Consider the following 25,091-nt stretch of genomic DNA (forward strand, 5'->3'; position numbering starts at 1 on the left):
TGTATCACAAGGTTTCAATCCTTTTACCGGTATTCCACTGACTTTTTTCCAGATCAAAACTGTGCTCACAAATGCTGACACACACAAAGTTTGTGTATTTCAAGAAGTATTTTCTGTACATACTTCCTCCCTCAATGTAATTGGGCTGTATGAAGGGTGCAAGTAACGTGGCATCACCATTCCTGTGAAACATTTGGACTTTTAGCTCTGCAGGTTTCGGTCTCCCAGAGATCCAGACCTGCTTTTTCATTGATGAATGAATGACATAAGTAAAGCTGCCTCCTTTGCAACAGTAAAAACAAGGTGGGACAGAAAATGTGATTCTACTAGCTGGTACGTGATTAATATTCAGAAGATTCAACTAGCATCATACCTAGTACGAACGACTAAAACTTTGATACTGACTCATTCAAATTAAAATATTTGTATAAATAGTAACCTTGCTCTTTGAGGATGATTTGGGATTTTTTGTTACAAATTGGGATTTAAGATGGTACATACAGTTAGGAAGCACCACATGCAACTTAAGCTATACTATGTGAGGTTCAGCATAAAAACTTTTATATTACAGGACATTAAAACAGATAGCAGCAGTCCCAGCTTTCTTGCAATATGTATTTCTATAAAAAGTTTATAAACTGAATGAATTGAACTTTTACACGAAGTTGATATTGCATATGAATTTATACAGCAATAGCTGAATACTCGTATCTATAAACACATAACCATAGAAAAATACAAGGCTTCTTTGCCATTCATGTTTAGTGTAATATATAGCCAGTTATAAGTTATTAAAAAATGCACAACAAAAGCCTGATGAATACAATCCCTTCTGTGCCATTCCATAAGTACTATGACTTTTATAATCAATAGCAGGGGGAGGAGGGAAACCCTAGATTGATGGGAAAGTCCTGTTTTCTTTTCTGTTATATAATTTACTTGCAAAAAAAATGTAATTTCTAAAGAATATTTGAAGTATCTTATTCACACCAGGAATCTGGAATAACTCAGTGAATATTGCATCATTTTAACTACGCACTTTTAGGTCTAAATGTATCAACACATTACTAGGTATGTAATCAAATTAAAGCCTTTTTTAAAGAAAACTATTCTTTCATCTTCAGCGAACCTCACATATCCTTAAAGATGTTTCTACTAGCATTAGAAAGTTGTTAATTTGTAAGCTACTGAATTCCACTTATATGTCTGCCTACAGTCTTCACTAACTACATAATCTGATACAAATCAGTTAGGTTTCAAACTTTGAAACCTACCTTTGGATCTGAACACTTTCAGTTCCCAGTGTATGGTCTAATTTAATCTCTTTGCCCACCCGATAATAACTTTCTAAAATAAAGACAGTAGAAGGCAGCAGACAGGAACAAATCTGGTTGTCAGATATATCGGGAATATCACTCTTGACTTCAGTGGTGTAGGAAACAGTAGGATCAACTAATATGTTTGAGGATCTGGATCCAAAAATAACTCCTGTGCCTTAAATACCTTTCAAAATCTGTGCCAAAAGAACTGAACATAGATCTGCAGCTATCTGTGGGTAGAACTTAAATGTCTTTTGATGTGAACCTTGCCAACTGAGACTGCAGTATCATTCACAATAGCAAAACCTCACTAGTACAAATAGACTGTTTAGCTACAATCTGTCCTCTCTTTTCTTAAATTGCCTGGCAATAATGGATGTTGTGCAACTGAAGCACTGGAAGCACTTCATACTATCAGCAGAACTCCTTGAAAAGATACAGAATCGTAAGCTACAGAAGGCTTATAGAAGTACTGTGTATTTGAAATTATTTCTAATTCTTAAGAAGACATTAGCAAGTGACAGCAAGAATGTCAGAGCTGTATTGTTTCCTCTGCTGATACCTGATAGCCTTAAGTGCACAATCTGCATAGCTTTAAACTTGGGGCTACTACATATGTATTGAAAATAAGAGCTGTTGGCCAAATTCTGCGTTCCAGTATGAAGTACAACTTCTAACAAGCTCACAAGAATCCTTGACCGACTACAGAAACAAGAAGTAGCCCTTCTTCTTCCCTTGCATTATGACAGTATATGTAAGAATAAAACATTTGTACTTTAGAGGGACCATTTCATTTTCATGATTTTTAGTTTCAAAGTAGTAATATCCAACAGCGATTTTTGCTTTATTGTTTAGAGTCCAAAAAATCTTTACAGATGCCTCTAATAATATCAGGAACCATCTGCTCCAATCCTGTGAACTCCCTAGTGAAGAAAGTGTGAGATTCTCTTGGTTCAGAAGCCATGTCTTTCAGGTCATCCAGAGGTGCCCAGGCAACACCAACAGAGAAGATTGTTATTCCTACAATAAGAAAAAAATAAAGACCATTTTGCCTATTAAAAGAATAACAGTCATTTCTACATCCATGAATTAATCTGGATGGGAAAAGTATAGATTCAATAGCTGCAGTCTGGCAAAGACGATTACACTTTGCCACTAAATAGCAAGAATTAAATGATTTGTTTCAGTAAAAATCCTGAAGGACATGTGGGGCATCTTAAGAGCTAGTGTTTTAGTTGGTTGTGTAGTGACACATAGGAATGTAGCAGTTAGAATGTCAGTCTTAAAACCCAAGTAACACTGTAAAATGATTTTGAAAATTAGTTTGGATCCTTTGTGTATGTTTGGTGCTTTCAAGCATCAGCAGCCTAAGTTTTTTTAGTCAAAACTGCTAATTCCCTTCCTGGATGATGATTGAGAGGAGTGGATGGCATCACTGGAGCTTCACTACTTGTCTCTGTATTTTCAAACTACTAGTTTCTCTCCTGTTTTTCACTAAGCTGCCATGAGTGAGTCTACTCATACCTGGCTCCATAGCACATCATTTTTTTCATCCTAATGGAAAGCAGTTCCTTGGGACTTACATTTTGCTAAATTTAAAACAGGTATGATACTTGATTCGCTTACTGGGGCTGTGTTTGCACACTTTAAAATCTTAACATTCACAATACAGCAGAGATAGGACAAATCAACTTCCATCACTTTCAAAGATAAATCATTTACCTGCTTTTTGTGCTGCAGCAGCAGGTCCTCTAACATCATCATAAGACTGACCATCAGTCAAAACAACAAGGAAGTTTTTGTTAGGTCCATCTTTCATTGGTCCAAAGACATTTCTGGTTATGAAAGAAATGGCATCACCAGTAGCAGTGCCACCGCTCATGTAGCGAATGTTCCGGATAGCTGAGAGGACCTTTTCTTTTGTGATGTAATCTGTGAAGCTAAACTCAGTACGCTGATCGTATGTGAACTGCACAGCTGCGATCTTGGAACCAATGTCAGAGATCTCAAAAGCCCTTGCAACGGTGCTGACAAATTCAAGCACAAGGCGGAAGTTGCTGTCTCCAACGCTGCTGGAACCATCTATCAAGAAACCAATGTTGACGGAGTTGTAGCATGTCTTGCTACACAACATCTGCTCATGTGAACATAATTTTTGGACAAGAGGTTTTACGTATTTGGTAGTGCCAAACCAGGTGGGCATCTGGTAAGAGAAGAAGCCATTGTTTCGACAGACAGCCTGTTTGGAAACAAGAAGTCAACAGGTGAATACTGACACAGCAGCTGAATGGATAATCATCAGAACACCTGTGTGATTTTCTTTCAAAGACAGGTTAGAACTGGAGCCTAATGGTGGGACTTTGTGGTAGGATCTTTTGCTTGTTGGTTTTTAAAGAAACTGAAGATAAACATCTGCAGTTGGATTCAATGAAAGCTACAATATAGCTTATTTTATCCATTAAAGTCAACCCTGGCCTCTGGAAATTTCAAATAATTTAACTTTATTCACAAGAACTGTAACAACTGGAAAACACAACTATGGCTTTTGAAAGCAAACTAAGTCATGTTACTGAGTATCCAAACAATTCAAACTTCTGTAGTTTTGCTTACCCACTGAAAACTAGTCTTTGTGTTTTCCCTTTGAACTCAGTAAGCCTTTATTTTTTTTGATGTATAACACATCATAAACACAAACTTACAGTTGGGTAGAAAATACAGCTCCAGGTCATTCAAAGTAAAATCTCTTTTTCTGCTAGGTTCCATAAGATGTGTGTAAAGTACAAGGTGATTGAGAAGGGGGTTAAATTTAAAATCAGCTCTCCAAGGTGGTGATAACTAATCTGGCTAAGATCAAAATGCAGGAGAAGGACAGCCTCAGTCACATCTTCCTGTGCCTCCAAGTATGTAAGAGTTGGACCTGCCTGCAATACCCCTGGAATCAGCAGCAAGCTATCTGGTGCCTAGAAGCAGCAGTGCTGTAGTGCTTCATTATGTTCACACTGAACCATGAAATTTCTTCTGAAATTAAGACACCTAAAACCTCCCTGTGGAAAATGAGAGGTTCTCTCACAGGAGAGAAAGTAAAGACTAGTGATTAAAAAGCTCATGTGAGAGTAGGTGATCTCTGATATGATTCCTACTCTAACTCATACAGAACAAGATCCAAAACTTTTCATCTAAGGTGAATGTCTTGCACATGAACTTGCTAGGATGTATCTTTCCTGTCCTGTTTGTAGTGAAAGTAGGCAAATAATTATCCATAGAGCAAGTATGGAAAGATATGCCTCCCTGTCTGCTGTTTCAGGACAGGAGATAGCGTATCTGCATTTCATTGCTTTGACACATCTAACCATACCTGAGATAGGGGAATCTCCTACACTGAGAAACTACAAAGTCCAGGAGCTACAACTTGGCAAGAGTCTGAAGTGGGAGAACAGTGGTACCTTTGTGTAGCCCCTGTAGCAGGGAAAAAACACCCCAGTGTTTCTTTAACCTTCCTGGTGCTATTCTTTTGAATCATTTATTAGCAGGAATAATTTCATTGGCTGTTTTGCAAGAATATTTTTTATATATATAAGTTTATATAGATGTGTATTTATTAGTTCATTAGAATGTTACCGTGAAGTAAATTCTCCAGAATAATACCCGTGAATGAAAAACAAAGAATGATATGCTCTCTTACCTTGTCAACAAAACCAATGTCTTGTACCATTCCCAGCTCCTCTGTTGTGGGTTTTGCTACAGATACAATGAATACATTGACTCCAAATTCTCTGGCCACTATGCCAGCTTCTTCTATATCATCTGAGGGCCAGCCATCTAGAAACACTACAATGATCTTGGGAATTCCTTTGCGTGCTCCGTTTTCCAAAGAGAAGAACTTCTGAGCTGTATGCTTCAAAGCTTTTCCTAGTTTTGAACAGAAAGAAAATATGAAGAAATAGTGCCTATCATAATGGTGCATTTTGGTACCAGTTTCCTACACAAAATTGTGTGGGATTCCCATTATGATTACAGGTCTATCCCAGTGTAAAAGTGAAATAGTGTCTCAGGACATTTGGTAATAACAAAGCTCGAGCAATCCGTACGTTAAAGGCAAAAAAAGAAATACTGACCCAAAAACCCAAAACCAGACCACCCCCACAAAAAATCCTCACAGATAAAGCTGAAGAAGAAATCACTGACTTTTTTTTGCCCACAGGTCTAGTTTTGTACCAGGAAGTAGATATATTAGTACCTTTCAAATGGATTAGAAGGAAAAAAGTTGAGGAGCTACCTAAATTTAGTTTGTCAAACGCAACGTATTTGGAATGCTTGTTTTCCTCATTTGGCAACCATCTCTTCACAACCACTTACTTATTCCAAGTTTATTCTAACCCTTTAATTAGCCACGCAGCAAGAAAGAAATGCTAAGCCTTTTTGATATGAGTTTGTCTCAAGATATCACTCTGATACTAGTGAAAAGTCCATGGCAGGAAGTGATATTTGCACTTCTACTCTAACAAAATGTGTAATAAGCAACCCTAACTTCTGGAAATGAAATGGAAGATGTGGCAATGTTCTAGTTGAAAAATGTTGAACCCGACTAAGATGAGTGTGGCGTTTAAAACACTTTCTTAACTAACTGAATTATAAGAACTTCAGTATATACACACACACGTGTGTTTAGCTATATATATATATTTATATGTATAAACATATGTAAAGAAGTAATTTCTATTTGCATGGACCTATGAACTCACCTGTATTAGAATTGCCTCCTCGAAATCCTAATTCCTTTATGGCAAACAAAACTTCTTTCGCAGCAGTGAAGTTTTTCAGATAGAATTCAATTTTTGGATGTTCGCTGTGGGAAAAAAAAAAAAAAAAAAAAAGAATAATGAAGTGCGTAGTTTACTTTTCATACCACTAGTCATTAGAAAGCTAAAATACACTTTGAATCATTTTGTTCTTGGTAACATATATTCTTCCCTATATTTTTAATTACTAAACCGGAAGTATGCTCCTTAATAATTCTCACAATCCTTAGTAGGAGGACTTATTTACCTGAGTGTGTAAATTAAGAACAGGCAGGTTCTGAGGCTTATCTAATAGCTGAAAACATTAGGTTGAAAAATATATGCACAAAAATAAAAAAGAACATGCCAGATGTTAAACTAAATGCATTTGTGTAATTGAAAATTGGTAGGTCTTCTACTATTTGTATGAGAAATACCTTCTTTATAAAAACATTCTGTGAAATGCAGTTTGAGTGTTTTGATCTGAGAAGTTTTAAGGTACAGTAGCTACTGACTCTGTGTGAGAAATGAAAGACTTTAGCTGTGCTAAGTACCAGATTTCACTTTTGATTTACAGTAGAAAACAAAAAGAAATGAAGTTATTTTTGCCATGCTAAGAATAGACAGATAAACACCTGCAGCTCAGAAAGCTCTTGCTATGAATAAACAGCCCAATCCTGCATCAGAATCACTAGAATGAACCCCCGTGCCAAGGAGAGTTGGTCTGCAGTGCTGAATCTTATGGTAGAGTAACTTAAAAATGGTAAGTTTTGAGATATAAAGATTATTGCTTGTAGGATTAATTTCTAATGAAGAGGAGTTGAACATTCAAGGTGCTAAATCGATCACTTAGTTTCTCCACAAATCTTTCCTCACCTTACAGTATTTAAACCCAGGACAGGAAAAGCAGGGTTCATTTACCCTAGCTTTAGATGCCTACAAGCAGCTAGAAACTGGATTTTTTCAGGATGGAATTCATCATGTCCTAAAAGAGGCATCCAAAGCAGTTTAGATGGTTTGTGCCAGGAATGTGGTCTTTCTAGTGATTACAAGAGCAAGCCTAGGTCATTAACTCAGACTCTGACACCTACTCTACAGTCGCCTAAAGGCTGGGGAGAGGAACAGACTTTAATGATGAAAGACGCAATAGAGAAACTGTGTTAATCTAGCAGATGTTTCATTGTCTTGTGATAAATGAATTAAAGACTTCTTTGTGCGTCTTTTATTCCAGAGAAGCCATAGCCAAAGTGGTTAAACCTGGAAAACTGCTATTCCTGAGGGCTCGCAAACTAAGCTGTGGCTCAAATAAGCCTTCTACCAACATGCTGGATGTTGCAGTGGCTGTGAGACTGTTTTGCAGTCTGTGAACATACAAGGTAGTGTGAATGGTTAGACTCTATGATCTTAAGGGTCTTGTCCAACCTAAATGATTCTATGATTCTATGAATAGTCTTAAAATAAAAACCTGACCATTTACAATTTGGAGATATTGGCTGTAGTAACCTATAGGTTGGCAACAGCAGTTTTCTGGTTTGTACTTGTATATAGCCATTTGTGACTATTCTCTCTCTACAATTTTTAAAACCAGCCATCTCTCCTTTGTGGAGTGTTTTCTGCTGTTTTACTAAGATGAGCTATGAAACTGTCAGCAGCAGAGGGGCTATGAAACGTCCAGCTGCTCTCTATCCAAAGATCATGAATCACAGGGGCAGAAGATGGTAAAATCTGTCATGTCCTCACAAGGACATCTCAGTATAGCACAGAGCAAACACTCAAAAGAGTTTGCAGTGCTACACAACACTGCAGCTCAAAAGAGTTTGCTTTCTCTTGCTATTCATCAGCCATTATTGAGTGAATACTGTTCTGCAAAATAGGGAGTGATATATTAATTGACTTCTCTTATTAATCACTCAGTTATACCTTGTCTAGACCTGTTCTTACCTGGCCTGTACAACTCCAACATGAGGCCCTTCTGTGCCAATTCCCAGCATCACAGCTACTTTTCCAACAAAGTTTTTCTGCAAATTAAATCTACGTTGGCCGATGTTGTAACTTCCATCAATGAGAAATGCAATATCAGCTTTACAGTCTGTGAATATCCAAAATAATCAGACTTAAACTTAACACCAAATAAACGTTAGAATTTTTCTTTGCAAAAGTTAAATCTGTGGGTTCTTACCTTTGTTTCCAGCCTTTTTATCAAGTGGCTTCTTAGGTCTTTTACCTTCAGTGAAGGAAACAAGATGGATCATTTAAGAACAAGAAGATGAATGGCCAAAAGTAAACCAGAAAAAGCTCAGACTCCAAGAATTACATTGCAGTCTATCTGCAGTAGGAACTGTCAATCAGTTTAATTCTTAAACTTGCACTACTACTGCTTTGCTCCTTGGAGAATATTCTTTTTCAAATGAAACAGTTTAACCTTCCTTTCTTACACCTGCCCAGCTGACTACTGAAAGGTAGAAACCTGGGTGGGTTGCTGTAGCTCACCCCCCCAAGTGCTACCATTTCTCAGTTAGCAATCCTGCTGTGCTGTGCACGGTTTTAATGGTTTGGAAGCAAACTATGACTTAAACCGTAAAGCAAATGTTCTATTCAGATACAACATCCAAGTCCAGTATTTACATACCACTAGGCTTCACAAAAACTGATTTAGACTTTTAATGCAGCATTTTCTGTGGAGAAATTCACATAGCATCTAAATTTCTCCAAGTTTTGACAGCACTCAGCTGTTTACTAGTTCTCTAAGAAGAAATTAATTATCTTCTCTGTCACTTGACAGCAAAGAATATCACAGAAGCTCATGAACTCTTTCCTTCCTTTGATATCTGTATTATTCTTCCAAATTCATTCTTTCTTTTTAATTTGCATGAAGATTAACAAAATTAGAATCAATCTTGCCAATTGCAAATAATTCCTTCTTTTGCTGATGATAGCTGTACTGCAAAACCAGATATTGTGTATGTTTTCTTCTTTAAAAATAAATAAATCATATGAAACGTCATTTTAGCCAGGGATTCACGCACTGCAGCACATCCTATCACAAGAAGCTTCCCTTGTTGCAGAAAACTTGTACCTGTAGAAGGACGTGCTGTTGATACCGATCGTCCAACTGCTTCAAGTGCTGTGTTCTTGGTACCTGCTAAAATATTGGAAGAATAAATTTATGTTATTTTAGTGTATTTAGATGAAATTACAAGTGCTTGAAGAATACTATATTTCCAATAACCTTTCTTCATCATCTGCCATTAGCTACTCTGGGAGTAGGACACAGGCCTAGACAGATATTTGGTGTAATCCAGTATCGCACTCCTTGTTTCACTGGTAATGAACCTCTCTGAGCTCCTGCATTTGAAACGGCAGCAGCCGACGTGTAATTACAGCATATCAATTGATGAGAAGTTTTGAGCTGTAGTAGCTATTGTTTCTAGCAGATAAATTCAGGACTCGATCTGGAGGAGGTGTATTTCATTTACACCCTCACCAAAAGCACCTGTAATCCCAAATTCTTATCCATTAATTTGCAATAAACACTAATGGAGGATTACTACTGTCTTAGAGATAGCAGGCTAAATTTTAGCTGTGTAAACAATAAGAACACATTAAAGAGCTCTGTTTCCCAAGCTCTGAAAGAATATACCGGAAAACACATACACTTCAGTATTTTGGAGCCAAACAATATATATAACCAATAGACTTCTTTATACAATTTTATGAGGGTGGTTTAACCTCAACCAAGTGGCCGGGCATGATAATGGTTTGCAATTGGGCACAGTATGTCAACTACAAGGACAAAAAAACTTCTGAAAAACCACTGTGTCACACTGTAGCTTAATGACCACATCACATCTAAGTTGACATTATTCCCGTTTTTGGAGGGTCAGTGTTCTGTTTGCAAGGAACGCTACACAAGCTCTTTGAAGGACCTGACAGTTCTACTGCCTGCCCAAAGGCAGGCAGGGGGGCAGAAGGGATAAAACTATATGGCTGGAAGCGGTAGGAGGACAGGACTGCAGTAGCAGGATCGAAGTACGGACTTCGATCACAGCTTAAACTGTTGTGGAACTGCACTGTCGACCGCCTGCTATCACGTCATTATATTCTAAATAACTGTGATCCATTTTTAAGTTTCAGCTTCTGCTACAGACTAGCTAGTCTCGCTGGAGTAGTATTTTAAGGAAATTGTGGAAAAACGAGGATTAATGAATTAAAAGCAAAAACTTCGGTTATTACACTTCAGATAGCAATCACATTTGTTTATGCATACAGGAGCATTGAAGAAGTTTCCTACAGTTCTGTTACGATTTCAAATATAGTTTGAAAAATAAGTAGTGTGATCCACCTACGAGTCACTGAGAAGGATGAAGCCCATCTAGCGAGCACCTGAGACTGGATTCCATTGGCATTTACAGCAGGGTAGTTTTCCTGTCCTGGGAGAGTCTGTACCCTTACAGCTCCTCCTGCATTGGTGATCACCCCACTGAGATACAAAAAGAGTTGTTAGAAATCAGACATTTTAATCACAAGAAAATGCAATACAATTATACCATCATTAGTATATTGGATAGTAGCCTCCTGAAAAAGGCAGTTGTGTTCAGGATATGAGTTGCTGAAAAGACTTTTCAAAGAAACTATTCTGCAGAGCACACAGACCTAGGAAAAAAAAAAAGTCAGGAAATTCTAAAATTCTGGCAATGTTCAACTTGATGCAGAAGAGTGATGTTTCAAGGCAGTATCAATTCCTAACTGACAATAATAGGCATCAGAACTGTTCAGATCTTTTTATGTGCTACTGAAAGAACGTTTATTATTTTTAGAGGCCAAAATTCAATGTTGAGTTTCTCTAAGACGGATTATAAGCCTGATACTTTGTAGAACTTGGGCAGGTACAGTACTGTGGGACAAAACCAACCATTTCAAGACTATGTAAACACAGCAATGTGCGCCTTTATGTTTGTTTTTCTTACGTTTGGCTTCCTGCTTGAAAAGAGGTTCCAGCCTAATCTGATTTAAAACATTGTGAAAGTAGAATAATCAAGACCAAAGTTTAGAAAACCTTGCGTATATTTCTGGTAACACAAACTCTCTGTATCTGTGGCAAAGGTAACTTCCACATAAATCTCCTTGTGGACTGCTGTTAAAATACATTTCTCCTTCATAGATGTGATTTGCATTTCTAAATTGAACTGTGGTGATACATATTGAATTCTTGCAGCTTAGAAGATTATGATAGCAGTTTAAAAATATACAGATATTTTCTCATCTGGGAACACTGTGTACAGTATATAGTCAGAAGAGTTTTAGTAAAGTTACCCTGAATTAGTTTAAAATCAGATTATAAAATTGGCAAATACAAACAGCACTTAACAGTTCTTTAAAAAACAGTGAGAGAAAAATCAGACCAGAGCTTCTAACTGGTTATTTTTAAATGACAGGAAAATTCAGCAAGTCAAAATTATCTTTGGGAAAAATAACACATTAATGTATTTAGAAAATTTTAGTCTAATTATAACAATTTTCTTCTCTAGCACCTGGTTCTCTTTGGCATTCAAGCCTTCACTGGTGTGAAGACTTAATGCATAAGGAAGTACATGTCAGAAAGAGAATATTTGTATTTAATTGGAACAGTTTCTAGTTTAAGTTTATACTTTCAGTTTTAGCGAAGCTACTTTGGGCTTACATCAGCAAACTTGCCCTATGCCCACATTAGCTCCCAAGAAGAGCTTGGTATCTCTTCCAGCTTCCTTTGTTGTGGATTCACAACTTTGAGCACTGGCTGAATTAAAACTCAAGACAACATTTATACCGAAAGCTCAACCTAAGAATTATTCTTAGAAGCAATGATGTCAGCTTATTTTAGGCAGTGTGACCAGTTTTGTCTATATTGATCCATTTTGTCTTTTCATTTTGATTGCCATGTGATCATTATGGACAAAAAAAATTATCATCTAGATAGTCTCCATTGAAGCCGCAAGCTTTCCACTGAAACTGGAGTACGTTTCTTTGCTCCTTATCTATTTATTGAAAATATTTGATTCTGTATTTCATCACAAGCCATAAAGCTCTGGACTGCCTTCTGAAGATACGCTATTTCCATGTAATAGCTCTGCTATTTTTAATGCGTGTGGGGGCTGACATTAGATGTAAATATAACATGAACTACAGCTTTATGAAAGTTACTCCTCTTTTCTTGCCATTTCATTTTGTACTGTTTAAGCCATCTTTTACAGTCTCGTCAGTTTTACCAGGGATGTTTCTTCCAGCCAGTTTACTCAGAGCGCATGCTCATATATGCTGAAGTGGAATAAACCATACTGTCAGTCTGCCTTTGTATTCTGAATCAGACTGGCAAATTCCTTTTTGCAATCATTTATGAATGACTTAAAGTGAGATTCATCCTGTGTAAATCTGCAGTGGTATTTAAATAGTGAAGAAGTGCCTATGCATTTCCTCAGAATGATTTTATGTCACTACAATCTGCTTTGATTTTCACCACTGTTCTTTGCTCCTGTGTGATTGATTTGCATGCCATGGCTGTTCTGATTAAACTGGAACTCTGCAGATTTTCCAGGAACAACTTTCACTTCCTTACCAGCTATGTTTCATGCTACTGCCCGCACTGCTTTATGGCAACTTTATATAAAAGCTGTCAGTCCATTCTCTTGCCTAGCTTCACTGTTAATAGCAAATCATAATTTACACTTCAATGGTATTTTTCACTCAAAATTGCACATAAATTAAACAGAAAAGCATATACACAAGGAACCAATCCAGCACTTTGCAATAGCACATGGGAGAAAGCATACTGGCCAAGGGTAGCAGAAGATAGAGAAAGGTCTTATGAAATACAGGAATTCAATTTAAAACATACTTGAGAATCTGAATTGAAGTAGATGAGCAGATGGAATTGAAGCTTTTTAGAGCCTCATGCACCTCCAAGTAAGCACAAGAACTGTTTATCTGCCCTCTCTGAGAAAGAGGTACACGGCTGGCTTGCCTTAACCAATTTTTGTATGTGTTTTTCAAGGAGCCTGCACATTAGACCTGATGCCTAGACCACAAAGAGACTATTCCAGCCATGGGATGTGACCCTTATAGATGTAACTGCAGTCAGTAATCTTAGACACAGCAGTAGAAAGCTGAAATACTATCTCCCGTTAAAGAAAGAGGAAACACAAGGTTTTCAACTGGTGAAAGTCTTTTTCCTCTGGGTAAATTTTCCATTGCTTCTTAGAATTTGTAAGTAGTGATAGATTTGGCTGATGGAGAGCACACTTTTTGCAGCATGCTTATGAACTATTGACTTGTTCAAAAATGCTGGAGATGAAGCCAATTGGATATTCCCTTAAATGGGCTTAGTTCCAAGTGTAAGTAAGGATCAGCTAGATAAAACTGTTTAAAGGTAACAAAATATTGTCAGTGGAATGGACAACAATTGTTTTTCCCATGTATAAGTGTTAGAGCGAAGAGAAATAGATTTGAACACAGACTAAATGTTCTATGCCAAGGAAAGGTCCAAAGCCCAAGGGCAGCAGCACTGCAGCTGGGCTGCTGAAAGAATATATTGAGCGGATTTAATCTTGCAGTCCAGAAGCAAAATGTTTGCTCAGAAACTCACATGGTATGTTTTTATGCTAATTATGTAGGCAGACCATCTGCTTCTTCCGCAGAAGGGAAGGCAGAAAGGTGAAGGCCTGCCATACTACCCAACAGCATATTTATGACCTGAAAGTTCCTGTTGCTAAGAATGCTGGCTGTAGTAGCAGCTGGCATTTCCTACAGGGTCCTTGGGTAAAAAAAAGTTATCCTTAGGGGCTTAAGACAAGACAGATGTATTACCTGAATCCCCATCTTTCCTTCTTATCAGCAGCTGCAAGCTCATTCCACATAACCCACCTTTTTCCATCGCTCCAAGAAGCGTCCTCCTCCAAAATGTAATCTCCTACTGCTGCCTGATTGTCTTCATTCACTGATAAGGAGCTGCTCAGGGTTTCATGCCAGCATTCTCTGGCCCCCTAGGTTATGCTCCTTCTGCCTCGTCTGCACCCCTATTGCTTTTGGCAGCAAAGGCGGCTCTACAGCAGAAGCAGGCATTATACCAAAGTTTCCCAGGGGATCTACAGCTGCTCTGAAATCCCTCTGGCTGGACAACCTTTTTGTCAATATTCCTCTAGCAAACACTACAGTGGCTCAGGGGCCATTCATGTTTGTGCTCACTTTGTGGCCAGTTTGGTAATGCCATGATATGCCTTTGTTACACTTGAGTGGGACCCCAGTGTTTAATTAGAAACAGTTCCACCCTGTGACGAGTTAGGAAGGTTATGACAAAAATTTACATGCCTATTTAGCATCTAAAAACTATCACATTGGGCTAGGTCTCCATTTAGTGCAACTGGCACTAGAACAGAACTGCACAAGCTGAGAACCTAGTCCTTCATTTGACCTTCTAACTATTAATCCAATTAATCACTCAGTGGTAGATTTAACACAGTTCTTCATGCCTGCATAGTGTCAGCCTGGTAGGAGGTTCTCCATTCTTCCCCCAACAAATAAATCTTTTATTCTTCTGCCCAGAAAGAGAACAATATTAAATAAATATTCTGTTTCCTGAAAGTAATTACACATAAAGTAAGGACAGGAAAAAAAAGGAGAGAAAAAGCCAAATATAATAAACTAAAACAGGCAGAAAGCTTATTCATCTGTAGAATACAGAAATATTTGTAATGAATTCTGCTAAATTCTCTACATGCATTATATAGTATTTTCTTGTGGTAATAATTAGCTCACAGTAACGGAACTGCTCATAGGAATAAGCATTACTTGGTTTATATAAAATGAAGGAATTAAACTCCAGTTCGTGTGCTGGGTCCAAACTGAGATGTATGTGGAGGGGGGAACTGACCCATGCTCAATCATTTCCAGTTTAAAAGAAAAACATATATAAGCACTGCTCCCAAGGCTGATGCTTCTTGAAATGGTGAATAGTTGTCTGTCTGTGCTTTCTACAAGTAACAGCAGCAGTCATTGTAGTGGCACAGGCCTGGTACTCAGCTGTGCTTAAGGTGTAGAGCTATGTTGCACTCACCATGCAATGTGATTTAGGGTACACCTGGTTTTAAACTGGATGTGGTTGTTTCAGTTTTTTTGGAAAAAAAAATCACAAAATTCTCAAAGCACATACCTAGTTACATCAGTATAACTTACTACTATTACCTATTAGCAATATCTTCTCGGAGTACCTCCGAGACCAATATGGAGTTCAGCTATTGCAACACAGTGAGAAGGAACACATTATTTCGTATGTTTTTGTTGGATTTTGTAGCCTGCACTGAAATTAGCTGAGAGCTAAACAGCTATCACCTCTCCTCCGTTCATCAATCCTTTTTTACCAGGACTAGTATTTTTGGCTGCTAACAGTTACAGCCAAACCAACAAAACATTCTCATGCAGCAAATTCTGCTCTGACTGTGAAAGACCAAGACTAATAGCCCCTAACTTAAAGGCAGTCTTCAAAACCAGCAGTTCTCCCAAACAGAAGATTTTCACCTATATTCTGCTCTTTCAAAATGCTCTACTACCGTCTGTCATGTTCATGTCGTATACGGAATACTTGAACATTGTTAATATACATCCTTACTGGAAGGCACAGATTAGAAGGGTAAGTATATTTTAATCCTTTCATTTCTGTTAGAGCCCTCATCCTCACAATGTCTGGAGACAGATTGTCAGAGGCAGGTTTTACAAACAGGGGTGCACATGCCACCTGTAGTATAATTTATATTGACACTTACTATGGAAAATTACGGTGTTTTCTGTACTCCTATGCTTCTGGGTTGGAAAACAATCTTACACATAGTCTGCAAGGTACTGACTTCACTGAAGCGCTAAGTAATGTTTAAATGCCTGTACTTAATTATCTAGGAGAAAACTATACAAAACATAAAAAGAAATCTGCATCTTCCATTTCTTGTACCACCTCCTTTTATAAAAGTATTCCCCAGCTGTGACAGAGCAGAGCCCCACCAGCATTCTTGGTGGGACTTGTCTAACAATCACTGTCACCACCAGCATGGGAAGTTGAAGACTGCTGCCTAGTTGAACTGGTTAGGAACCTTTGTGACTTTTCAAAACACTCAAGTCTCCAATCCCTTTGGAAAAAAAGTCTTGATAGCAAGAACTTTTTTTTTTTCCTCTTTAAGTAAAGACATCTTTGGCAACCCGTAAGGAAATGGAATGTTATAATAAATGGCTACATCACTAAATACAAACATTGTCTTAGGAAAAAAAAGAAAACTGAGATGTCTTCCCATATAACATTCTATAAAAAAAACACATTTGATGCAGACTTTATCTCACAAAGTTTTTGCATATATCTAAAGTGGGAAAAGTGAAGAGCTGAAGTAACATTTTTTTTTAAAACACTCATGAAGACGCTTAAAGCACACTGAATGGAAGTATTCATTCTTTTTACAGAAGGACCAAAAGGAAGCCTGTTCTAGCAATAACACACACAGAGACATGCAATTATCTTTGAAACAAACTCTTTAAGCTTTAAAAATACACACAGAGCCCCAGAATACCTCCCAAGTTCTTTCTAGCTGCCCCTATAGTACTTAGCTCTTAAGTCTCCTTTACAGCATTTAAGAAATTCCAGATAGCGTTTCTACTCAAAATCCCTCCTTAAATCCAATTTTTTTAAAAAAAAAAATTAGTTTTAGTTTTCTTTGGAGTTCAAATACAACAAAACTAGCCTGAATTTTGGAAGCACTGTTAAAAGTTATAGGATTTTAATTCATACTTTAATTAAGTTCCTGGATAGTAATGATAGCCCCCTAAATGTTATTTCAGATGATTAGTCTGTACTTTACAGCATGTAAAGTATCAAGCAATTAATATTAATTCAACCCCACCTTCATTTTCCTCCTTTATCTTCTAGTAATTTTTATAATTTTTTTTGTTTTTTTTAAAATAAAAATACTCCGATAGCAGACTTCAGCATCACATGAATGTATTATGAAAATTTCTTTCTGTTGCTTGTGGATAAAAAAAAAAAAGGATTGAAACTACTGTGTTTCTCCCCCCCCCCCCCCCCCCCCCCTTTTTTTTTTTTTAAACACTTTGCTTCACCTAAGCTTTTAAGTATACTTTCAGCCTTTCTGCAAGGGCAGCAGTAGTCTTATCTGGAATATACAAATATAAGAAGATGTTGTGATTTTTTGTTTAACTGTAGTTTATGTGTATCTTAACATGAATGTACCTAGAAGCTAAATAAAACTAGTTTTAAGAAGTTCCTGATGCTCAAAGGGATTCTGGATAGCTAATGATGTAATCCACAAATGCTAATGAAATCTCATTCACAGGAGTAAGACATTAAAAAAGGTCTCCAATAATGAGTAAAAAAATGTCTCTAATAATGAGACCTCAATATGTTTTTTCCAAGAGTACCTCTTCAAATGTAAGTAATCTAGATTATATGCATGATGGAAGTCTTGCTTTTAAAGATATCAATAATATGTAATTATAGAACTCTCAGAAATGAGGAAACATTTGGGCAGGATGGTTTAATCTGTACTTTTGTTTCAAAACAGGATCAATTATAGTTATCTAGTTATTCCAGTAGATATATGTCTATCTGTTTTTAGAAACTGCACTGTATTGTAGTTCCTATAATATTGCAGGTCATCTAGTCTCTGTCCTTACTGTTAGGCTTTTCTCCATATCTAAAACAAGTTTCTGTTGCTGAAACATCAGTCCTATCTTAAGAGTGATAAAACCTTACATAGTTTTGAATCTATTTTGTCATAGTAAGTATATCGTGAAAGGTCTCAGTGACCAAGTTGTGTGTTGTACAGCCAGTTAATAAATGAAGCTAAAAATCCTCCAAATAACCAAAAGCTTTCTCAAAGTATTAAAATCAAAGTCTGAAACTCCCCGTAGACAGACAGTCAGGAATCAGTCTGGCTTTCACAGGCATCTGAAATAGGTATCTTGCTGTCTCGAGCTGGTTTTGTCCAAAGTATCCTTATTAAAAATTGATCCATGAGAGATTTTACCTGGCAACTAAGTAATTAAATCTTTTTCCTTCCTCAAAAAAAAAGAAAACAAAAAAAACCCCAACCAAAACCACCACCCCAACCCCAAACTCAGATATCTGCCAGCCTGCTTTCCTTCCCCTGTGGAATTATTGCTTTTTTAATAACCTCTATTTAACATGGGTTATCTGGATATTTTTCTTAGTCTTTAGTTTTCTGTTTGATACAGAAGTGAATTCAGCTAGATACTGGTCTAATTAAGATATCATTAAGTAGACTAAAACCCAGCAAGCAATTGTCAGAAGAGAAAAAAACCCAACCCTAATACTGATTAAAAGTAATAGTCTATGGACCACATTCAGCCAAATTATGGGTAGGTCCGTTTGCATAGGAGGTTAAACTCATTTCAGCAGTTTCAGAAAAAGTGTCATGTAAATGGAAGTCAGAAAGTGAATCTGCTTTTATTCTCCAATTAGTTACTATTTACACTATATCTTTCCATGCCTACTAGTGACACGTAAGTAATCTGACAGTGAAAGTCCACCTGCTGTTGTGCTGTTTCAGACAAAGTTAAAGTGGTTTTCTGGAACACTTAAACACAACTCAGATAATGGCTAGGCAGCTGGCAAATTTTCTTGTTTTCTCCTAATGACATTCCTATTGAGTTATGACTCCAGAAATCCAGAAAGATCTTTATAACAATGGCATCAAAAGGTTAAGATTAGAAGTGTGGCAAGACTATATAAACTTGCTTAACACGTTGATTAGCAATCACCTGACTTACCTGTGTATGGCAGCTCCACAGATGCTGGAAAGAGAGGCATAAACTCCATCTCCAAAGACATAGAATTGCCATAGAGGACAATTTGCTGGGCAAAGGACATCTTCTGTCCCCTTTCTAAGGTCAAGTCCTCTTGTAAAGCACGTGATAGCAGTGAAAGCTAAAGAAAAGAAGAAGAATGTGACCTGAAAATCTTAAGAGTCTGTTGTTTTGGGGTTGGTTTTTTTTAATCTTTCCATTGTTTCCAAGCTTAAAGCAAAGTTTGAATTTGGAATTGGGGAGCGTCTCAGCTTACGCTGCAGTACATCTGTAAAGACATCTTTGGAGCTTACAAATGTATAGTTATGACAAGAACACACAAGTTATTTAAGGGAAAGGAACATCCGAAAAAGGTAGAATGGGTAAAAATAAGTGCACAAACAACACTAAAACATTAAAAAAAATCCAAGAAATATTACAGAAGAAAAAGCAATTCACATCTCTTAAGTTTACTGCAAAGACAGAACGGTAAGGGGGAGACCTTTGAAGGCTTGTGGAACACAGGAGTGGGCAGACTCTTAAGGGAGAAATTAAAAGACTGACATTCCCACAGCAATGTCCAGCCACAGGACATCTACAAATCACTTGGGAAACTCAGAATCTTCCCTTGAGTGCCATTAATGAAGCAGGCTGACAGCAGCATTTCCCTTAGCCTCTGCAAGAAATCCTACTAAGGCCAGTATAAAAAAAGGAATACTCATCTCCTTGCTCCAGTAACTTAACACCTAGAATATTCGTATCAACGAAGTTTACAATATTATCATTATGCAAAGGACTGTCAAATTCACCCAGTGAGAAGTTGTTATTTATTCAGCTGAGGCACATTCATTTTTCACATAGAACTCTCTTTTTATCTTTTTTCTTAGAGCATGCTTCTCAGGTTATCATCATTAAGTTTTCACTGTGCTTGCATGCGCGCAATGGAGGTAAGCAGAAACAGATTTACACCAGTATATGATTTTGCTTGGCAAATTGATGTTTTTTCTTTCAAAACCTTAAGAGGTCGTATCTTGGATACTTACTACCATCCTTCTGTTACACAGGACAGCACATTCAGCTGGTCTGACAGCACAGCAGATTAGGACTTTGGCCTAGACTGCCATCAACTCAGCATTGTCAGTTCAACCCATGACTGCGTATTTATTCTGAACTTCCTAAAAGCACATCTTGCCCTTGCTGAGCACTAGAAGGTGCAACAACCATTTCTACATGCACTTGGAATGTTACTTCTTCACAATATTAAGAGAGCTGACAGGCTGGCCAATGTATCAGTGCATGCATCACTGCATTATATCCCAATGAGAGTATGTTTCAGGGATCTGGGATCTGTCTCTCACCTTTTTCCCTGCCCACTCTTTCTACTCTTACCCTAAGGCGTTTACTGACCCCAGCATAAGCAGCTTGTATTTGAAATTATTTGGAGCATACATGTTCCTCATCAGTGGATGGAAGAGATCATACCTCCTGCTAATCTCACAAACTTTAGAACTGAAAAGCAGGACAGTTACAGCCAGAGGTGTACAGGGAAGTGTCTGTTAATTCTGGCTCAAGTCATATGTTCATAGACCACATGTATAGTTTTACATGTAAGTATACATAACATTCATTAATGCTATACTGAAGTTACATTAAGCTACCTAACCACATCTTCCTGAAAAATCTTTGCTATTTGTCAGCACAAATGTGCTTAAATATGCTAAATACATCTATATAACCCAAAAGAAAAAAAAAGAAAAAAAAGCAGCAGTAAACACTTCTTAATCTTTCCCTTCTTAAGATAACAAAAGCTGTCTACCTAGCAAAACACTGTACAGACATTTGATTCTAAAGTACCCTAAGAAATAAAGAAGTTTCTTTTAGGACTTAGCCTTAACTACTTACATCCTCTCCACATTTAGTCTTATATATTTGCCTTAAAAACACAAGTCCAAAAACCAAGCAGAATCACCATGATTATACCTAGAAGCTCCGTATTTTCATTACCAAAAGTGCTGTATCATTGTGTTAGGCTACAGTCAATTTGTTTTGCTGTTCAAGTCTCCTAATCCTTTCATGAAAGTTCTACAAGCGTGTTAGCCGATTACTGGGCACTAATCAATAGCCACCAAATGGCAACTAGCAAGACCATCAGGATAAAACAGCAGCTGGAAAGCTGGATATCCTTGGAGGAATCACTGCAATCACAGGTAATCTCTGCTCTCACAGTACTGCTTGTGCCATGCACCCTGCAACATTTTTCCAGGCTCTAGAAGTGCAAGACACCACAGGAAGCTTTAATACCTGTCATTTCTAATGTACTGTACTTGACTGAATTCCTTGGCAGGCTGTGCATACAAAGACAATAATTAGACATGTCTAGTTAGTGAGCCCTTTATCACTTCGAGATCTGTATTCGCCTGACTACCAGGTACTTACTAATTACAGTCATATGTCAGACTAACATTTTACACAGCACAAAAGATGAAGGCTGGGGGCAGGGAAATCTTGCTGCGTCTTCCCTGGCTATGGAAACACAGAAATCCACTGTAGCCTAGCCATGGGATTTTTAGGTACTGGCAGCCTAAAGACTTGTCATGATTCTCATCTACACCATCAGAGGAGGGCTTCCAAGGGAAGGGAGCAAGTTGCCATTGCATGACTTAAGAGCTAACATACAGTAAGCACAGAGGTAAAAACACACACTTTGAGGTACATGATGCTGTTAGTTAAAAATCCACCATTTCATTTTAGTTTTCTGTAAGCTATAATTCTATAGCTGAGACCAATATTAGGGGTGTTAGGTGCAGTATCAAACTGAGTAGTACTAGGTACCGAAATTCTTACAATACCAACTTTGCAGTGGACTTTGTTTGTCTATTTTAATGTATCATCAGCTATCCAACCCATAAAACTACAAGTAGTCCCTTGTGAATAGGAAAATGTATTAATCGGGTCTGAATACTAGAGACTAGAAAATAATTCTTTGCCAGCTTGCATAATAATCATTCTCCAAAGTTTCACATGTGATATTACTATTAAAATTGAAGGTGGTTGGTTTTGTTAGTCTGGCCAAGATACTTCACAGCTGACACCACCCAAGAGATACATATCTAAGTAACAGAGAGAAAACCTGTATGTTTTAATCACTGTAATTTAAGAATTCAAGAGCAGTAGCAGTGGAGACGTTTCTCTGATACTTATGAGATCCATACTCTGAATTCACATGTTTTTGGAGGAAGAAAGATAAGCTTGTAATTTACAAGAAGGGACTCAGTCCTAGACTTCTATCCATTCTGGATAAAGACTAGAAACCTACATTATGCGATACAAACTTAGGCCTTCAGAACTGTAATAAAGTGACCATCATCCCATTCTCTCAAGGCACACGCTTTTTAAGCCCCACAAACACACCACATCAGGGTGCACCACAGAAACAAAGAAAAAAACTGTAGTTCTTCCTGATTTAAGCCATATTTAAAGGTAGGGATGAATGTCTTCCATCACTGTTGACCTAAAAAAAGAAAAAAGTAAAGGCTCAGTCTCCTAAAACATCCACCCAATAACCATGCTTTCAATTCATTCTATGAGTTTCCATCTTTTTAGCACTTCATCCCATGTACTCAGATTTGCCTTGAATAGCTGTTTCTTACACCCACCTATAAAAGTTCTCACTTCATTTTTGACAGGAGTCATTACTTTAAAAGACTCTAGGAAAATAAAATCCATAGCTAAAATCTGGGCTTTTCTAATCCTGAAGTTTCCATGAAGTGCTTTGGGAACAGCAGAGTTTATGTAAAGGAAAAAAAAATATAATCTCTGTGTGCATTACAAAAAAAAATAATTCATAACAATAAGATAACTTCATGAGTCGTAAGATGAAGTACATCCCTATCATGCTTTTTTTTTTCCTTTCAGTATTTAGTGTTGTATCTTTGCAAAACAGGAAGATATGAAGTCCTTTAGTATTCAAACAAGCCTGTTTTTTATATCCTACGCAAGGAACACTCCCACAAATCTTATCCACACTAGAAAGAAAAGAAAAAAGACATACTAGTAGAGCTATACCTGTTTATATTTTGGAAAACATGTTCACAGATTGTGTTCATGTAATCTTAAGTACACCAGTACAAGATCTGGACAAAGACAATGGGATTTAAAAAGTCTGGTCAGGGCTAAATCTTTCACTTTGATCCGAGACTTGCCTTTTTCTGATCAGCTTAAGGTCACTTACCATCACATGCCAACATTCACCCACCCACACAGCATCATGTATGGTAACTAACCTGTTGAACTCTGCAGTATTTGTATGCATTTCAGGGGGAGTATAAGGAAAGATATAAGATCATTTAAGATCTCCCCAAGTAGTTATGAGCCTAAATAAAATTTGAGGAAACTGATGTTCTTACGCTACTCTGAACAACAGAATTTAAGCACTTTTTATAAAAGTTCCTGGAAGCTTCTAGCTCAGTAACCAAATGCCGCTGAATTTAGGCTCAGAATAATGGTAAGAGAGAATATCTTACAGCAACTGTTCACGTTTTATACTACAAGCACATCCTGGTACCAATATTCCATTTTGCCAATATTCCCTTAATGTTATTTTAGCTGGTGTCAGATACCTTCAGGTTACAGTCGCTTCTTCTCCAGCCCTGGGAAGAAGCATCAGAGAAAATTTTTCACTTCTTTCCTGACTGTCAGCACTTCACCTCTAATGCACCTGTAAAACAGGAAGGAAAGGAATTAAGTTGGAATATTTTTTTATTGCTGTGCATTTTCCCCCTTTTTTTAGCCATAGCACTCCTATAACATATAGCTATTATCACTTCTGCACAGCAGAATTTTCCAAGTGCTTGCCTAAACACAAAATGAGCAGCAAATCCTGCTTCTTAATGACTTTGAAATCCTGAACAACCATTCAGAAAAGCTTGAAGTCACTCACCTTCTGCAGGCCAGGTCTGCATCTGGAAGCGCATCCTTCTGGAGGGTCTTGCCCTCCCTTGGTGAAAGGCTCCGCTGGAAGGTGCGGACAAACCGCCCGCGTTCTTCTGGTGCATTATTTCTTCAACTGCTCGCTATGGCTCCTGGTTCCTAAGGGGTTGGCTCTGGCTCCAGGAGAGCCCCCTCTCCAGCAGGGGGGATGCAGTCCAATAGGGCACGGTGCAACAGGCATTCCCTGCCCTGCTTAGCATCTTAAGTACGTTGTTTTGCTTCCCAGGTTAGAATAGCGGCAGGGCAGGTATAAGAGTTTTTAATAGATTCCATGGTCTGAACCACGTCGGAGATCCTCAGCGCGCCAAGCACTGCGCAAGTGCCTTTGTAACACACACAAACACGCTCCCACTCGCACGCGCTACCAGCGCCCCCCTTGACGGGGACACCCGTCACCCCAGCTCTCCAGCCCGTGCCAGCGGGGTGCGGGTCCCCCCCGTCTGGCAGCGTTCCCGGGCATCCTGCGTGCCCCTCCGCAGGCTCCCCCGGGGCCACCGCTCGAGGGGCCTCACACGGCGGGGCCCGGCCGGCCGGCCCCGGGGGCGCACTGCGGGGCTCCGGGCTGGCGGCCCCCGTCGGGGACCCTCAGCGCAGCCCGGCGAAAGGCGGCAGCAACCGGGGAAGCGCCGAGCCGGCACTCGCGGCCAGGCCACCGTCACCTCCCGGCGGGGAGGGACGGGCAGAGACAATCCGAGGGGGAAACCCCCCGTGGGGAGGCGGAGGGAGGAAAGCGGCCAACTCACCCGAGCCGTCGCTCCCGCGCACGGGGCCGCAGAGCAGGAAGGCGCCTGCGAACAGACAGGGAGCGAGTCGGGGCGCTGCTGCGCGCCCCGCCGGCCCCGAGCCGCCCCCCGCGGTACCCACCGAGGAGAAGGGGGGCGAGCCACATGGTGGCGGGGCGCGCCCGCACCTCGGGGGAGCCGAGAGCAGAGCCGAGGGGAGAGCGGCGCGGCACGGCTCAGCCTAGCTCAGCTCGGCACGGAGCAGCTCAGCCTTCCCACCGGGGCCCCCACCGCAGGCTGCCGGACCCTCCGCGCTGCCCCGACACCGCCACGAAGCCGCACAGCCGGCGGCAGCTGCCGCGCCCGCTTTAAACCTCTCCCGCGGCGCATGAGCACTGGGGCGGGCGAGGGTGGCCGGGGCGGGAGGGAAGGAGGGAGCGGACGTGGGGCTG

The 25,091-nt window shown here is 39.0% G+C and overlaps 1 protein-coding gene across 2 annotated transcripts; it reads right to left on the reverse strand.

Annotated features, from left to right (window-relative positions):
• Nucleotides 1–594: 594 nt before the first annotated feature.
• COCH (cochlin) lies at nt 595–24,999 on the reverse strand. 2 transcript variants are annotated; one of them, XM_056345348.1, is made up of 11 exons: nt 24,782–24,999; nt 24,661–24,705; nt 18,914–19,070; nt 10,444–10,577; nt 9,174–9,236; nt 8,277–8,321; nt 8,039–8,186; nt 6,062–6,165; nt 5,002–5,228; nt 3,042–3,558; nt 595–2,339 (listed from the first exon to the last, which is right to left on the reverse strand). In XM_056345348.1, exons 1-11 carry the CDS (start codon nt 24,804–24,806, stop codon nt 2,164–2,166), a joined length of 1,641 nt encoding a protein of 546 aa, XP_056201323.1. In that variant the 5' UTR covers nt 24,807–24,999; the 3' UTR covers nt 595–2,163. The 2 variants fall into 2 exon arrangements, with proteins under 2 accessions (XP_056201323.1, XP_056201322.1); XM_056345347.1 differs by having other exon boundaries at nt 9,174–9,239.
• Between the last annotated feature and the right edge of the window lie 92 nt (nt 25,000–25,091).

Source organism: Falco biarmicus, chromosome 7, assembly GCF_023638135.1.
Source record: "Falco biarmicus isolate bFalBia1 chromosome 7, bFalBia1.pri, whole genome shotgun sequence".
Taxonomy (NCBI): Eukaryota; Metazoa; Chordata; class Aves; order Falconiformes; family Falconidae; genus Falco; species Falco biarmicus.